The sequence below is a fragment of the Caretta caretta genome, chromosome 3, assembly GCF_965140235.1.
Source record: "Caretta caretta isolate rCarCar2 chromosome 3, rCarCar1.hap1, whole genome shotgun sequence".
Classification (NCBI taxonomy): domain Eukaryota; kingdom Metazoa; phylum Chordata; order Testudines; family Cheloniidae; genus Caretta; species Caretta caretta.
Genome location: NC_134208.1, coordinates 170,352,933 through 170,371,011, shown reverse-complemented (window position 1 = coordinate 170,371,011; position 18,079 = coordinate 170,352,933). Strand labels below are relative to the sequence as shown.

The window sequence follows — 18,079 nt, the reverse complement described above, 5'->3', positions numbered from 1 at the left end:
TCTATAAAGGCAGAAGAAGTTAAGGAGAGACAACCATGGCATGCTTCTCAACCTCACTATATTTGGACTATCTGGTTATAGGTGAGGTACATATTATGGCAAACTTTGAGAAAACTGCTTAGGTGAGGCATGTTCCCCTCTGAAGCCAGTGGAAATAGAGGATCAAATTGTCAGGTGCCACTATATGGTCAAATAACACCAGTGGTATAGCACAAGCTTAATTTATCCGACCCAGGCAAGAATGACCTTGCAGGACTGTACTAGACAATGCATGGGCCAATACACTATTCAGCTCATCTCCTGCCAGCATTGTGGACAAAAGGTGACACTGATACAGAATTGGGGAGGGTCGGGGAGGGGGACGACCCACCCTCACGACACACAAAACTTGGCCTGTTCTAGTTCCCTGTGACTGTTAAATGCTGGCATAAGTTACAAGCAGCTCCTGGGCTGGGGGAACAGCAAGTACAAAGCAGCACCAGGATTCGGGCAATATAGAAGTGAGCTTTAAACAATTTTTGTATGCCACCACCAGCTTACACTTTATGATTCTGACCATTTGGAAGGATCTGGTTCCATTGCCTATAAAGCCAGTAAGAGTAAATGCTACTGAAGTCTAAGCTACCTCCTCCCCCTAAGATTAAAGGCTTCAGCACAGAAACCAGCATGCAGACCTACATAAAGTCAACTTGCAACAGGAGATTTTCATCTGATATAGACATATATACATAATTAACTATATTTAATAAACAAATTATGCATAAAAAGTAGGACATATATTTGTCAGTTGTATTGTCTATGGAACCTCAGAGATGCGGAGACATTATTCAAGATTTTACCCTTCAGGAAACCTCTTTATACCAGGTAAATTATTTCTCATCAGGTGTTTCTAACAAAATAAATATTTTTTTAAAGGTTTGTTTTAGACATTACTGCAGCACACAACTACATTATTGCCCAACTTTAGCAGCTTAGTTATAAATTATTTAATACATAACTAAGCTTATTATATGAACCAACTGCTTTTGAGAGTAAAAAAAAGTGTTTCAATGAATATTTTAAAACATTCTTTAGAAAATGTACCTGAGTCCCTGGTCTGTTTCTCCATAGTCATCAAGATAGGGAGGAGCATAAAAGCAGCCCTTTGTTTTTCCAGCTAAAAATAGCACTTGACATTCTCGTACTCTGCACAGAGAGACACATAGGACATTTTAGTCATGAACTTTGTGATGTGACCACATTTCTGGTATTTTCACGAACATTAGCTTCTTGCAACTCACACATGTATCTGTGATTCTATATAATCTCCACATACCGTGGAATTAAAATGTAAGTACCATTCAAAAATATTTGTAATCCCTCCCATGCCATGTGTATAGTATATACGTAATAAAATAGTACAAACAAAATGTTGTTCCACATTTTATCTGTTACAGCATAAATATCAGCATGCCTGAACTAATCTGTTTAGAAGCTACTTAACACTGCAAAAATAAATAAATAAATAAATTGGCTTCTCATTAACAAATGTTTATGAAAAACCTGAAACAAGTTGTGTGGTCTAATCCTTCAATGCACATGTATTGTTGTGTCAGCAGATGGGAGAATTATTATAATCTGATGCCACAGTTTTATTCCTGTGAAATTAATTAAGAGCTAAGTTTTACACCAAAGTTATTTTCATGATTTCTGAAAAAATAGAACGTTTACCATGATCATTTCATTTATTTCCATGAACTGTTACACAATACATGGAACACATCCTTTTTCTGCTCAGCTTTGAACCTTGTAAGAGATCTTATTCCCTCAAAGATAAAAGCTCCTAAAAATTCTGAAGTGCAATGAGGATAAAAAAACCTCTATTTTTTGTGCAACTATTAATTAACTTATTTTTTATGAACATAATTGTCTTTACATACAGTACAACAGTCACATTTATGGAAATATTCACTTCATGCTCATGTACAACATGTACCCTACTAATAAAATTTAGATACAATGAAGTCCTTACCTGAGAAATATACCCACTCCAGAACCACATGTATATGTATGTGCAGTACAGGCTCCAACATCTTCCCCTTCTAACTCTGTTTGACAACAGTAACTCTGAGAACATAGCATGGTCCCACATACAAGGCACAATGTTGGTGCTCTGCTTTTATCACCACCTGATTTTGGACACCTTTGCATAAGCAAACAAAAAAAATCCATACAGGTAGGTGAATACAGTTAAATCTCTACTATGGAGTTATAGCTCAGTACTTTAAATGGTAATCAATAGATTCAAATTTATTCTGGAAACTTCCCCAGTTAAATGAAGTTACAGATTCTAATACCTCCCCCCACCCAAACCTTTTAGTTTATGTTTCATTTAAATAAGTAATGAAGATAAGGCACATTAGTGGAAAAGATGGCAGTGAACATATGCCATTTACTTTATGATTTTCTAAACAATCTTTTCAAGGCTCTCATGCTAGAAGATTTTTCCGTTCATCAAAAGCAACAAGTGGCTTTTAACGCTCACCATCATAACTGCATAAAAAACTTACGAGAAATTAGATGCTTGATTAATGAGGCAGCTGTAATCATCTGGAAGGTCTATTAATTTGTTAGATTCTCTTGCATAGCTAAAATGAAACAAACAATCAAATGTTTAACAAACAGTGGACACAATCATTGCAAACTCATATTTTCCCAAGTGTTACCTCAGGAACAATCTTATGTAAGTCACTCAATTTTGTCTTCCATATCTTACACCAGTCTCTGTATCTATGACAATACATTAAAATGGCATATAGGGGTAAGAAATTTGATATAAAAATTACTGTGAACACACATTTCTTTAAATATTACACTGATTTTATATTAAATCATAGAACAATTTATATGATTACCTAATAAGTATTGGTGGAGGCATGCTGGAACCACATTCATCCCAGTGCTATGTTAAAGGACACTAATGAACTTCTAGGGTGCATCAACAGGGTTTACACAGACCAATTAATGCACAAGTCAGTGCACTTTAGATATCACACCCTTCTTGAGTGTATTACCTCACCACATAAATAAGCCCTTACTTGATACTGTTCCATTTGCTGTTTCATAGCACTACTCACAAGCCTTAGTTTTCTTCCTCTCTGCCCATGTGAATAGTTAAACAGCAGCACATTTTCAGCTTGATGTGATAAGCCTCATAAACTGATGTACCAAATAGGACTCCAACATCCCATAACTGAAGCACACTAGATTTGGTTTGCATGGAGTCATATTTTTATTATTTTTCCTGTATGGCTCAAGAAAAGTCCAAGAATTATATATTCTTTCATTTGCATACTTTAGACAGTGTTTCAACCTGATACACGATAGGATTATATGAACATTTCTCCTGCTAAAGGATCAGAATATTGTAAGCAAGTCTCTGATACAACTAATATTGTTTTGAAAACAGCCACTCTCTAATCCAAGAGACTTCTGCTACAAGGAGTAAATTTGTGTTTCTTTTTTTCATTACACAAACACTAACACTGAATATTTATGTAATTGGGAAATCATGAGTATTAATGTCAAGACCTTCATATTTTCCCTTCAGATTCTACACCAGTGGTCTCAACCTGCGGCCCACTAGCGGCCTGATCAGCGAAGAGCTGTGGCCCACGTGACATCCTCAGGGCCATACAGGTACAGTAAAAGCTTTGTTATCCGGCATGTGAGGGCCTGGGGGGTGCCGCTAAGTCAAAAATTCCAGTTAACTAAGCATTATACTTACCAACGGGGTGGGAGGGTGGGGTCTGGGTGTCGGATGGGGCTCAGGGGATGGGGCACGGGATGGGGTGCAGGGTACAGGCTTTGGGAGGGGTTTTGGGGTGCCGGATCCAGGCGGCGCTCAGCTTGGGCGGCTCCCCACAAGCAGTGACATGTCCCTGCTGCTCCTAGGTGGAAGCGTGGCCAGGCAGCTCTGCGCGCTGCCTCCACCCACAGGTGCCGCCTTGGCAGTTCCCATTGGCTGCGGTTCCTGGCCAATGGGAGCTGCGGAGCCAGTGCTTGGTGCGGGGGCAGCGCACAGAGCCCGCATAGCTGTTCCTCCACCTAGGAGTAGCAGGGACATGTCACCGCTTCCGGGGAGCCACATGGAGCCACGCGGGGAGTCTGTTTGCCCTGCACCAACCAGACTTTTAATGGATATCAGAAATGCCGGTTTCTACAGCTTTCCAGTTGGTAAAGTGCCAGATAACACAGCTTCTACTGTAGTATATATATTGTGCGGATGCGGCCCACAGAGAGCTGCACATGCAGCCCGCAAAGGTAAATAGGTTGAGAACCACTGTTCTACACAATGTAAGTTTTAATAATGTCTTTCAAACTGATATGCTCGAGCTCAACCAGTAGTTATGGGCTTGATGCAGAAACTTCTGAATGAAATTCTATGGCCTGAGTGTTATGCAGGAGGTTAAATGAGATATCCAGAACAGATCGTTATAAGCTTCACAGAATCTCTGAATTTAAACAGTATTTCACTCTCCTTACAGATAATTAAATATATCTCGGTTCTTCCTCTAGCTATGCTTTTCAATTGCATTTTGAAGCTGTATTTTTGTAAGTTACTTTATTGACAGACCAAGTACAGGAAAAATTGCTACATTTAGTTACAGAGGGGGAAAAAAAACAACAAAAAAACCCAAAACTTTTCTCCCCCATCCTAAAATCCCTCCATACTCACCTTATGGCTTGTCTTTTGCCTTCCAGGTACCTTTTTACTTCATTGTTACTACACCAACTTCAAGAGAAAAAAAGATGCCATTTAGTCTTCATTAAACAATATTATAGAGGAACAACTACTAACAAGTAAAAAATATAGATCTATTTAATATACTTTCCATCCCAAAAGACTTCTTCCAAAAACTTCTGTATTTTACAGGTAATTTTTAAAATACATTCATCTTTCATTTCCAAATATATGCATTACTGGGAAAATATTTACACTAAATTTCTGGGGCAGCATACTTTATGTTAGAATTAAAGAATAAAGTTTCATACCTTTCTACTAATGTGTTCATAATTTTGCTATTTTCTTGAAAAAGGCAAATGAGGTTGTTTGGCAAGGAAAGATAGCTACATAAATGTTCAAACTGGCTTGCCCCAGTTACTGTAAATGCAGAAAAAGACAGACAATAAATAGTTGCATTTGGAAGATATCACCAACAGCAAATAAAACACAACCCTAATTGGGGATTATAATTAAGCCTATAATTTTGTCATGGATAATTTTAGTAAAAGTCTTGGACAGGTCACAGGCAATAAACAAAAATTCATGGAAGCCATGACCTGTCCCTGACTTTTACTAAAAACATCCCTGAAAAAAGGGAGAGGGAGGAGGGTCCAGCACCATGCCCCACTGCATGCAGCAGCAGGGAGCTGCAGCCCTCCACCCCTGCCCAGTGGCTGGGAGGGATCCCCCACCCCCAAAGATGCTCCGGAGGGACCCCCCACCCCCGGGGAGGGGGTGGCTGGGGATCTCCGGGGGATCCCCCACCACCCTGCAGGGTTGGGAGCTGGGGGGCGGAGGGAGAATCCCCCACTGGTGGTGGCAGCTGGGGAACTCCGGGGCCCCAGTGTTGCAGTGGTCTCTGGAAGTCACAGATTCTCTGACTTCCGCAAGCTCCGTGACATACTTATAGCCTTAATTATAATGTAAAAGGGTGACTTTTCCCCCCACACACTCCACGTTAAGATGTGTTGTGAATTTAAGGCTGGTCAGAGGTGCCAGATTGAAAGTCCTGGAGTCTGAAGTTCTCTGTTTATTCACAGAACAGATATAGCACAAGCAATGGCAGTGCAAATAAGGTTGCAAGTTAGTGCCAGTTATGGCTCATGAAATGAGCTCCCAGTTAAGATGTGGTCCAGACTGTGAAAAAACTGGAAAGCCCAGCTATGTAAAACAGAAGTTCAGGGAAGAAGGGAGTGTTTTTCACGCAAAGTCTTGCATACAGTCCAATAAAAGTATCCTTTACTCGTTTCAACATTTTGTTGAGGGGCCATAACTCAAGGAAATGTTACACAGCAAGAGCTAGTCTTGATAATAGCCTATATGAAAAAAAATACTGACTTTAATTTTAATTCAGAACTAAAATATCAAATAATTCAATTTTAAATATGGGGAACCGAGAGTAGTATGTGTTCATATGTGCCTTTTCTTTTTGATTATGACTAACACCTCCAGACTTATATCTAAATCCTATCTGAACCATAGCTGGAACTCAGCTACGGTTGTTGCTATCACGAATTCAACTGTAGTGTAAATATAGTGTAACACTCTCACTTTTGAAGATTAATTCAAAATTAAGGGCCTGCTGCTAATCTCACTGAAGTCAAAGGGAGCAGGAGCAGGTCTCGTACGAGAAGAATGCTCAAGGTAATAAAGATGAGATTTCAAACAAGCAATGAGCCTTTACTTCCTTTTAACTGCTAGAATATCAATTTCGTGTCCTATATTATTTTGAAACACAAAGATACAACAGTGCAAAATTGTTTGGTTTTTGCCTATTTTTAATTAAAAAGTGACTTTTCAAAAACTAAAAAACCTTTTCTGTTGCTTTGCAGTTTTGTGCAGATACAGTCCTGAATCAGTAATAAGTCAGCATTATTAATTAGCATTAATTATACTTTTATAATATTAATTATTAATAAGTATTAATTTCACCTACTACAGAAAGGACAGTTTAATGTGGTTTATTTTCATTGGCATTTAAATCATTTTTTTCCATGCCATTTACAAAGCTGTCCCTGTACATCTAGCAATAAATGGACATTACCTTGAATTTCTGATGGTGCTGGGACTCCATTTAAATAATGGAAAAACAAAGCAGAGCATCTCAGGAAAGGCATAATTCCAGCTTTTATACTCCTGCACAGATGCCAGCCTGAGGACATTTCTTTCAAGGCACTTAAAACAGAATGAATAAAATTAGTGAGAGAGAGAGAGAGAGTGTGTGTAAGTAAAAAATAGAGCTAATACAAAGCTGCTGAGCTAAACAACAATATGTTTAATAAAAGTTAGGCCATACTTCATATTGAGCAGTTTTTGACTTTGGCTAAAACAAATGTCAGGTAAAGAGTGTTTACTTTGAAGCTAACACTAATGGGAAGATAAATATTTTTTATGAATCTCTAAATTTCAATAGATAACACAATAAGGAATCAAAAATTTGGGAGAGGCTGAGTGGCTAAGAAGTAAATAAGTTCTTGGAACTCATCTGCAACCTATCAAGATTTATTTATGTATGCCAAATGGCTGATCAAAATTATTCTATTCTATAGTCCAATATTACTGAACTCTAAAGAGGTAAATTACAGACATTTTCTGATTTGTCATGTGACTTTTTTCAGTTAATCATGAACCAGGATTAATTGGTAGCACACAAGGAGTAAGAACTTTTTAATTTAAAATATGATTCTCTTAACAGCATCAGTACATCAAATTCAGCCTTTATATGGTGTTACAGATTCTCTGCTGGTCCCACCACCAAACAATGGTTGTGTAAATTAGAGACTATAATTTTACCTTCCTGTATGCTGGCAAAGAAATTTATACAAAGTAAGCACTGCTACTTCTTCTTCACCATTAGGGTTTTCTTGGTCCATGCCATTTTCTTCTGAAGATCAAAGAAAAAATAAATCAGGTACAATTCTAAACCTAGAAATCACTTAATTTTTAATGGACAAATCTTTTTTAGAAATAGGTGAGAGAGGAGGTGAAGCTCTGAATACTACAGATGTTTATAAATGAAGCATTAAAGACCTGGCTATATTATCATCGGTATCAAACATTTAAAATAATGACAAACCAAATGTTGACAAGAAGGCCAAGAACAAACAAGAGAAATACCCCATTAGAAAACAAGGAAAAGATTGTTTTGTCTCCTCCCAGGGATCAGGAATGGCTGCCAATGTCACACAGAACAGATCTTTTTTGCACAATATACCATATCCAGACCCTCTTGTTACATGAGTACTAAAAGCAGGATGCATTAATTCCTTTCTTTAGTAAGCACAGATTATTTTCTTTGGGAAACAAAAGTTTAAACCCAGCCTGCGCCGTAATCTTTTGCCAGCACAGTTATGCTGATGGGGGTGTATGATTTGTGACTGATAGAGTATGCTTTTAATTAGCACTAAGGGTTCTTTGCTTGTATGAAATAGCAACATAGCTATACTTTCAAGTGTAGACCCGGCCTTAGTGTTCATTAAAAGAAAAATGTATAGTGAAACAAAAACGGAGGCATTACCTGTTGATGAAGTAAGTAAAATCTGCACTATGTGTGCCATTGTGACAAGATGGAAGATGTGAAGATCTCCAGTGCCAAGACTAACCCCTGAAAAATCCTGACAGTATATGGCAGGAAAAGAGAGCACCAAGCTTACCTGTAATAGAAAAAAATAGAAAGTATAAGAGAATGAATATCTTCCCCTTCTCTGCCACAGCCTCAAGAATAAGTAAGTTTTTTCTTGATGTCATCCTTTGTGCTGCAGGACACTCGATGGGACTAATTTTAATGCCAGTTATCCCATTCCTTCATGTGTCATAGGGATAACTGTCAAATAATGCAGGGTTCCCTGCCCTTTTTCCCAAGTCAGAGAATAAACTGTAATATAGCAAAAAATATTAAGTTTAAACATCTGTGAGAAAGAATCGTAACTTGCCATACATTTTCCTCGAAACTCTTGTGGTTATGCAGAAAATATATAACTGCAGCTTTGATATATAAAAGATGCTTAAGGGTACATCTACACTGCAAAAAGCCCAGCAGTGCGAGTCTCAGAGCCTGGGTCAACTGACTCAGGCTTAGAGTACAGGGCTAAAAGTAGCAGTGTAGATGTTCCTGCTTGGGCTGGAGCCTGGACTCTGAAACCCGGTGAGGATCTCAGAGCTGGATTCCAGCCTGAGCAGGAATGTCTACGCTGCAATTTTTAGCCCCATAGAATCATGGGGCTCACACGCTCCCATTTGACCCAGGTTTTGAGACTCACTGCCCCATGTTTTTTTGCAGTGTAGATGTAATCTATAGGACCAAAGGTGTAGGTGTATTCATTATGAAAAACTTACCAATAAATGAAACATGTCAATATCAAGTATGCATGGAAGATTTCCATTTTTTTCATTAGGCACCAGTGCTGAATATATAAAAAACAAAAAATGTATTAATTACACAACAAAGGGAATGGGCACTGATTTTTGCTACAGAATAGACTATAGCAATCTTAATTGTGTGTTAAATGTTTTAAGTGTCTACTCACAAGTTCTTTCCGGTTTTGGCTAGGAATAAATTAATTCAAGAACTTATGCACACTGCTGGAGCAGGTTCTATTCTAGTTTCCAAACTTTATATTTCACCAAAATGAGATAAGAACAAAATAATTTGTATAAAACTGTATAGTACATTCTGTTCTGATTTTTCTTTTGGTTACAACTGGGACTGCAATAGAAAAAGTGGTGGTACTCTCCCAAGCTCTGCCCATGCGAGTTACCAAAATGAGACACTGCTCACTGTAGATTATGCAGACATTTAAAATATGATATTATGCAGCTCTCTGAACTCTGCTGGGCTACTTGAGCCTGGTTCCCCTCTCCGGGCTTCAATATGTCCATAATCTCTGCAGTGCTCTTTGGGGTTGGCTCCTTCTTAATGAGGGAAAAATAAATAAGTGGTGTTATCTCCACTTATGGCACCAAAAATGAGACCTTACTCACAGAAATTGTGTAGATCTGTGAATCTTCTCTCCTATTTTATAAGACAAATTAATTACCATGCTAAAATTTAAATCAACTCAGAAGCCCAGTGATGACACCACCTCACTGAGATGAATGGGGAAAGTGACACCTCTCAGAGCTATTGTTCCAGCTGAGATCACATTTTTGAGATTTTTTTTTTTTGAGTGAGTCTGTAGCAAAGACAAAGCTTTGATTTTGGAAAATAGGATAGCAGTTGATATGTACATGGCTGAGAGTCAGCTTAATATGAGCCTTGGTTTAAACCCCTGCTTTGATTTGACACTAGTGCTTCCCATAGTTTTAAATTTTACTTTAAATAAATGTAACCAGTGGAATAATAATGCAACTAACAAAACAGTACGTTTGGTTTTTTTTTAGTGTACCATGTGCAAATGTAAACTTAGAATAGCAAGCATACAGTAAACATAAATCAAGCACTCCACGCAATAATAGATGACCCATTTTGCATGGAGAGTACCTCCATTTAAAACCAAAACAAAAAACCAACCTCCTTGAAGATACAACCATCTACTATTTAAAGCAACATCCAAAGAAAAATATCACAAAGCATTCCCTCTGAACATCGTTACCCCAGATAGAAAAATCCAGATGAAGAGCATAATAAAAATCTTAGTCACAAACTGTACAGTAATGTAAGCCACCACACCTGAGAATATTTTTATGTTGACAACTGCAAATACTCCAAGTGAAGAGGTGATTTACTGTTTCCAGAGCACTTAATCTTCCCTTAATAACTGAAGAATGCTTAGGCAAATTTAAACAGCTATTGTTATTTGAGAACAATTTACTACTGTGATGATTCCAATACCTTCAGATTACAAGTGCTAGTGTTTTGGTAAATTCAACAAACTCATAAACACCTATGATAATTTTTTTCCCCCAGTTTCTATCAGAGATTTAGTACTGCAAGTGTTCACTGTTGGCTTTAGTACTGCAGATGTCAGCAACTGATCCACTTCTATTGATTCTATTAATAGCTTCAGAGTATATATGAATCTCAACATTGTCTGAAAACAGCACTTTTTGTATAGTGCAGACCCTACAAGCCATCCCATCTAATAACCTTGTGTTAAAGTAATTGTTGCTTTACTGATGATTATTATTACTGTCACTTATCTCATCTTACAAGGACTTAAGTAACTTGAAGAAAAAAAAAAGGTAAGTTAAACTAATACAGCTTTAAATTTTACATTGGGGTTCTATTGACATTGACATTACTTAATTCTTGACAGTGTTGTTCTTTTCATCAAGAAATATACTGTTTATAGCATACATGTATTTATACAAAGGTATAGATATTGGCTTGATTTTCAAAGGTGCTGAGCAGCACAATCTCTAATAATCAGGCTAATATATCTTATTTATTATATTCTATTTCAGATGACTTAGATCTCAAGTGTTGGGATGTCTAAGACTGCTCATCTATTTCCACAAACATTTCAAGCTTAGGGCTTTATGATATTTTAATTCAAATAGTTTTCAAGTTAACACAATGTAATTACATTAGATTTTTTTTTCAGCCAGTATCAAAAGCTATGCTTTCCAGCTACTCAAACTAAAACACCCCCGAGTTCTAATACTGAGAAATCTCAACATTATTGATCCAAATTACTTAAAATATTGTTAACAATAGTTAAAAAAATCTGGGTCACAAAGAAAAACCGCCATCAGTCCATTCCACAATAGGGATTCTGTAAATTTACTTTCCTGTAGTGTATTTTTGAAACTTGATTCGTGCATTCACAGTAACAATAAGTATGCCAGAAATAAATGTTCTTATCAAATTAATGTTAAATCATGTAAATTTTAGATAAAAAAGCACGTTTGCAAGTCTCACAGCTTTTAAAGTTTCTTCAGGGTTTTATCTTCTTATATAGTTTCTCAAATAATCATATTGCTTGCTGTAAGCTAATTTTTGTCAGCTTTACCAGTGGCTGTACTGATTATGCAAAAATAATTAGTATAATGAATTGAACTTACATGCAAAGAGCCTACAAAAGTGACCCTGTACTGCCGAAAGAGATGAAACTGTCCAATGTGCTGCTGCAAATCTTGTTAATGAAGTAAGGCAGTCATCCTAAAAAAAAACAAAAAAAACCACACAACCCCAAACTAATCACCACAATTAAGGTCTTCAAGATGGAATAAAATGATGCCTTTATAATCTATATAGTACATTACTCTAGATAGGTAGCTAGTCTTTACCACATAATTTTGAGAGATATAGATTATGCCAAAAATTCAATGTAATAAAGATATCAGTGTGTGTGTGCGCACGTGTAAACAGATTTACAGAACACAGTTACAATCTCAAAGCTCCCTGCTTTGACTGTCATTATGACGAGAAACCCAAGCCCATTATACTTAGCATTCATGAAGAAAAACAACTTAATTATATTTTACATTTGTTTCAAGTTAATATATCAGATATCAGTAGAGAAAAGGGTGTAACCCAAGTTAAAATGAAACTCTCCAATAATTTCAGGCTACAATTTTGGCACTCTGGATTAAAAAAAAGACAACCCAGTGATTCAGAACGGAGGCTGCTATTTGATCCTACCTGTCGGCAAGGTAAATGACCAAATAATGGTTTATCTTCATCAGCTAAAATTCTTTCTGCAGAAGGCAAAAAAAAAAAGTTTCAGAGCTGTAAATTTAAATAAAAAATAAATAAAGTTAAATAAATAAAAAGCCTCTTGCCAACACACAGTAGTTGTTACTACAAACAAAATGTTACCTATAGTCTGTATTGTGTAAGCACAGCTACCCCAGCACATTATGGGTACACGCAGATCTTGTTCATTGGGATGCACCTTCAGTCCCACTTTATATGTTGCAGTACCAAATGTTGTCAGCATCTCTTTAATGCTTTCAGAATAAAGACTCCTGAGATGAGAGATATTGGTTGATTGGCATTAAAAGTCTATTCTGAAAATAGGCAAATTAAACATCAAGTGGAAGCATAATATCTGAATGCTCTGATTTATACAAAGTTGACAGATCTTTTGGACCATGTCCTGCTTACCTGACTCAAGCAAAGTAGTCTACTAACTAAACAGTGGCATTTGTGTGAATACTGGAAGACTTGGCATTTTATGCTATTTTAAACAGTTTGTGCCATGCAATGCAGTAATCAATTTTTTGGTTGTCTGGATTAGACTGGAATTTTACATATTTGTACGGCACTACCCAGACTTTGCCCTCAACACAACTGGGTAGAATATCTTTAAGACTCTAATGGGAGTAATATGTGCCAATTTGAGGGCAGAATTTTTAATTTACTTTCCCATTAAAAAAGGGTCGGGACAGGGGGGCTTACCCCACTCCACCTGCCTGGCATTCCAGCCGGGCGGAGCAGGGCATGTTCCCGACCCTGCTCCCAAGCAGGAGTGCCAGGTGGCCTGAACGGAGCGTGCCCCTGACCCCACTCCCCGGCAGGAGCGCCGGGCAGCCCAAGCAGGGTGTGCCCCCAACCCCGCTCTCCAGCAGGAGCACCAGGTGAGCCAAGCTCCTGACCCCGTTCTCTGGCAGGAGCGACAGGCTGGTGGAGGGGGCAAGTCCCTGATCCTGTTCTCCAGCAGAAGCGCTGGGCGGCCGGAGCAGGGCAAGCCCCTGACCCCATGCTCTGGCAGGAGCTCCAGGCGGGTAGGCGTAGCAGTGCAAGCTGCCACACTCCAACCCCCTATCCCAGGTGCGTGCCTGGGGGGCCCCTTGCCAGAATGTCTATGGACCCCCACAAGGCCAGCTGGAGGAGGTGAGTGGAGGCAGCCCCACCCTTCCTGCCCCATCCCTCCTGCCTCCCCTCCACCGCCCTCATCATTGCCCACCCACTCAAAGTCAAGGCCCACCCCACTGCTCCACACTCCCCAGCCGCCCCAGACACCCCAGATAAACAAAAAACTCAGACTTCTGACTTCAACAACATGATGCTGATACTGTATCAAGTTCATCTTCCACATCAGTAAAGGTTAGTATCTGTACTGTAATAAGTTTAAATTTCATTAAAAATATTTAATAAAACCTGTAGTACTGTAGTGTATAAATTAGAGAGGTCATCTTGTGAGCCTGGAACCAAAACCCTTATGTCCCATAGACACTCGGTATTTTTTTAATGCGATTTTATTTGCACAGTGTTTTTTTCGGTAACATAACTACCATGTAAATCGAGGATTGACTGTTGTGCAAAAGTAGTGGTGTATAATGGCCAAATTCTCAACATAAGCTCAGCTCCTCTAATGGAAGTGTGATTCAGAGTTCTTTAGCTTATTCAGCTGAAGCACTATAGCACACAAATATACCCCAGTTTTAGACCTATATCCAGGGGTGACTTACTGGTACGCTGGGGCCAGGTCTGGCCCCCGGAAGGGGCTGGGTCTAGGGCGGAAGGGGTCAGAGCCAGCCCCAGCCCACCCTGAAAGGTAAGTGCACGCCCCTCCCCCAGAGTAGCTGCAGCAGCCCAGAGTTCCGGGGGCTATTTAAAGGGCCCAGGGCTCCCCTCTTCTACTGCCTCGGCCCTTTAAATGGCCCCGGAGCCCTGGAGTAGCAGCGGCAGGGCTCTGGTGGCTATTTAAAGGGCTGGGGTGGTAGAAGCAGGGGAGCTCCGGGCCCTTTAAATAGCCGCTGGAGCCCTGCAGCCGCTACCCCAGGGCTCCAGCAGCAGGGCTCTGGAGGCAATTTAAAGGGCCTGGGGCTCCAGCCACTGCTGGGAGCCCCAGGCCCTTTAAATTGCCCCCGGGGAAGCTGGGCTGCCTCAGTACGGTGCACCAGCTCATGCCGGTACGCTGTACCGGGGCGTACCGGCTTACTTGCACCTCTGCCTATACCCCTGCTATAACATAAAGGTATGAATAATTTTTAAAGATGAAATACATACTTTGGTTGGAAGTCTGGCCTAAATCCTTTAGGTAGTTGTAGCTCATCCATTTTTTCTGAGTTACCACAAGAATTATCTGTATAAAAAAAGTCCAATAAACTCTGTAATTATATTATTTTATCTATTTGTGAATTTTACTGCTCATGAAAGTTGCAGACTGACAACATTGGAAACTAAAGTTCAGAATTCCTCAGAATAATTATAACATGGGCAGTGGCGATGTAACTTCACCACATTTTTTTGCCAGCATCATCTCAGCTGCACTACGGAAAGACCAGCTGTATGGAAAGTGTTAATTCAACCCTCATTGCCATGCAATTCTTGGCTTCAGTACTGAGACTGCAAACATGGTCGCCAGCTAGATCAGTTGTGACATATGGAACTGGTACATTAAGAACTAACTGGAGACCAACAAAGTCAATTCACATAGGAGCAGTTATCCAATGAGAACTTTCAGAGAGACTATCAACCTGATCTGGATTTAAATAAAATACCAGAAGGTAAAACCTCCATGTCTAAGTGACAATTTGCCGAGTCTCTTTTCAGTGACAACAACATTTCCATACTTCAGGATATATAATATTAGATCTTCAGACTTACGAGCAGTTTCTTCATCGCGAAGTATATATAATGCTTTGATTTGCTGGGATATTGTTCTCATCCATTGAGCTAGATTTGGTTGGTCTGAAAAATCCAAGCTGTCAAAAGACAGAATACATACATTCTTTAAAAATTAAACTATTTCAGAATATATATTATTGTTCTCTTTCTGAAAAAAATAATTTGCATAATTTCTCCTATGTAAGGTTGAGCACAAAGTTTGAGAAAAAAAAATCAGATATTAAGATTATGGGAGAAGAGGGGTGTAAACCATAATTATACTTCAAAATGCAATAAACCATCACAATATGCCATCATGACTTTTTTTTTTTAAAACTGAAACACAGTCCTGCTCCACTGTTCCATAGAATATCTGGTACGTGTGCATATTTTATAGATTACTCGGATTTACCATGTAAAGTACTACTCTTACTTTTCCTATATTCTACAGTGGTGCATCTTACACATTTGCTAAAATCTCCTACCCCCTCATTCAGAAGACCAACTCACTGTGATAGTACTTTGAATGAAGTGTTTGATATAGCTATCTGTATATTATCATCAACAGGGATAACAGAAATTCACAAATCCTGAGGCCTTAAGGTCTCCATAAAGATTTTAGTTTCAACAGAATCAAATTTCATGTTTGAATTATTGGTAATTTTTTTGGGTTGCAAATATGACTTTTGACCCATGTTACAATTAGTAAATACTTAACCATAAAAGTCTCTGTTTCAAGTTGTGTGGAGATAGTTTTGTCACTGCCCCTGTAAAATGTACTTGCCATGAGAAATAAGACAGCATTCAAGGAGGGGGACGGACGACAACTAATCCACATGACAGTTTGTGTGTGGTGGATTCTACTCTTGCAGTGCAAATCTCTTTAATGCAGCTCTGACCTCTTAATCTGATAATGATTGATGTTTACTCAACTACAGGTTCTGCCATGTGCCACTGTGCTACACAGATCTTTTACATTAGATATTTTTCCTATAAACCCAATCTAAAATTTATCAGGATACCATTAAAAATGTTTATTATATTCCAGAACTTGGGTTACTGAAGAGAGTTTTGAATTTATATGTGCGTCTATGCAGGCAATAGAAATTTTCAATAGATAATGACCAAAACAATAAAATATTTATGGATTTCACAAAGAGAACTTGCTTTATGAAGTGTCTTTGAATAAAAGTGACTGTATGTAAATATTTTTTTTTCCCATGGTCACAAAACTATTACAAAGGCTAACAGATAAGCAGTACTGTAATCTACAAAAAAGTCACCCTTAATCTTTTTAGTTTTATCTGCTTTGACAATATTCGACCTGGAGAAACTAGACAATTCATTGTTACGTGGAGACAGTACACTACAACAGAAACAGACATACTGAAGAAAACTGTATTCATGTGTTCCACTGATAGCTAAGATCTGGTCAAAATAGTTAAGACCAAAGCAGACTGTGAAGAACTTCAAAAAGATCTCACAAAAATAAGTGACTGGCAACAAAATGGCAAATGAAATTTAATGTGGATAAATGTAAAAAATAACCCCAACTATACATACAATATGATAGGGGTTAATTTAGCTGCAACTAATCAGGAGAAAGATCTTGGAGTCATCGTGGATAGTTCTCCGAAGACGTCAATGCAATGTGCAATGGCAGTCAAAAAAGCAAACGGGATGTTAAGAATCATTAAAAAAGGGATAGAGAATAAGATGGAGAATATCTTATTGCCCTTATATAAATCCATGGTACGCCAATATCTTGAATACTGCGTACAGATGTGGTCCCCTCATCTCAGAAAAGATATACTGGCAACTAAAATGATTAGGGGTTTGAAACGGGTCCCAGATGAGGAGAGATTAAAGAGGTTAGGACTTTTCAGCTTGGAAAAGAGGAGACTAAGGAGGGATATAATAGAGGTATATAAAATCATGAGTGGTGTGGAGAAAGTGAATAAGGAAAAGTTATTTACTTGTTCCCATAAGAACTAGGGGCCACCAAATGAAATTAATGGGTAGCAAGTTTAAAACAAATAAAAGGAAGTTCTTCTTCACTCAGCACACAGTCAACCTGTGGAACGTCTTGCCTGGAGAGGTTGTGAAGAAGGCTAGGACTATAACAGGGTTTAAAAGAGAACTGAATAAATTCATGGAGGTTAAGTCCATTAATGGCTGTTAGCCAGGATGGGTAAGGAACGGTGTCCCTAGCTTCTGTTTGTCAGAGGGTGGAGATGGATGGCAGGTGAGAGATCACTTGATCATTACCTGTTAGGTTCACTCCCTCTGGGGCACCTGGCATTGGCCATGGTCGGTAGACAGGATCCTGGGCTGGATGGACCTTTGGTCTGACCCAGTATGGCCATTCTTATGTTCTTCCACAGCACTAATGCAAGATTTAGTTTTATCATACAGAGGCACATTGATGCCGTCAGTTACTATTATTAGTAACTTATAACAACTTAGCAGACCACAAAGTTTCTGTACTATCTACAAAGACCTTAAGAATTGTAGGTTTGTGACAGGGTGCTGGGCACCAACAGGTGAGCCAGCACTCTGGTCACTGCAACTCTAATTAATTACTCTAGAAGAGATCTTATTAAGAAGAGCTGTGCCTAATTGATGGGTTGAGGAGAACTAAGAGGCTAATTAAGCCATTACACAGATGATACAAGAGGCACAAGATGGAAGTGGAGAAGCAAGTGGAGGATCACTCTCCTCTGCTTGCCTAAGGAGAAGAGGGCTCCCTTGACTATAGGGGTAAGGCTATATATTGTATAAGGATGGTGGAACCTAATATTGTAAATAAACTGCACCGG

General features: G+C 38.7%; 1 protein-coding gene across 3 annotated transcripts in view; it reads right to left on the bottom strand.

The window, feature by feature from the left end:
* Positions 1-18,079, bottom strand: part of UBR2 (ubiquitin protein ligase E3 component n-recognin 2) — a 103,310-nt gene that overhangs the window by 2,794 nt on the left and 82,437 nt on the right. For all 3 annotated transcript variants that reach the window (XM_048843047.2, XM_048843044.2, XM_048843043.2), the window contains 14 exons: positions 15,261-15,358; positions 14,661-14,736; positions 12,525-12,673; positions 12,348-12,403; positions 11,768-11,864; positions 9,101-9,168; positions 8,283-8,418; positions 7,559-7,649; positions 6,810-6,940; positions 5,035-5,143; positions 4,718-4,774; positions 2,550-2,627; positions 2,012-2,182; positions 1,084-1,185 (listed from right to left, as the gene is read on the bottom strand). In XM_048843047.2, the coding sequence (XP_048699004.1) occupies positions 1,084-1,185; positions 2,012-2,182; positions 2,550-2,627; positions 4,718-4,774; positions 5,035-5,143; positions 6,810-6,940; positions 7,559-7,649; positions 8,283-8,418; positions 9,101-9,168; positions 11,768-11,864; positions 12,348-12,403; positions 12,525-12,673; positions 14,661-14,736; positions 15,261-15,358 (1,419 nt within the window). The remainder of the gene's footprint in view (positions 1-1,083; positions 1,186-2,011; positions 2,183-2,549; positions 2,628-4,717; positions 4,775-5,034; positions 5,144-6,809; positions 6,941-7,558; positions 7,650-8,282; positions 8,419-9,100; positions 9,169-11,767; positions 11,865-12,347; positions 12,404-12,524; positions 12,674-14,660; positions 14,737-15,260; positions 15,359-18,079) is intronic.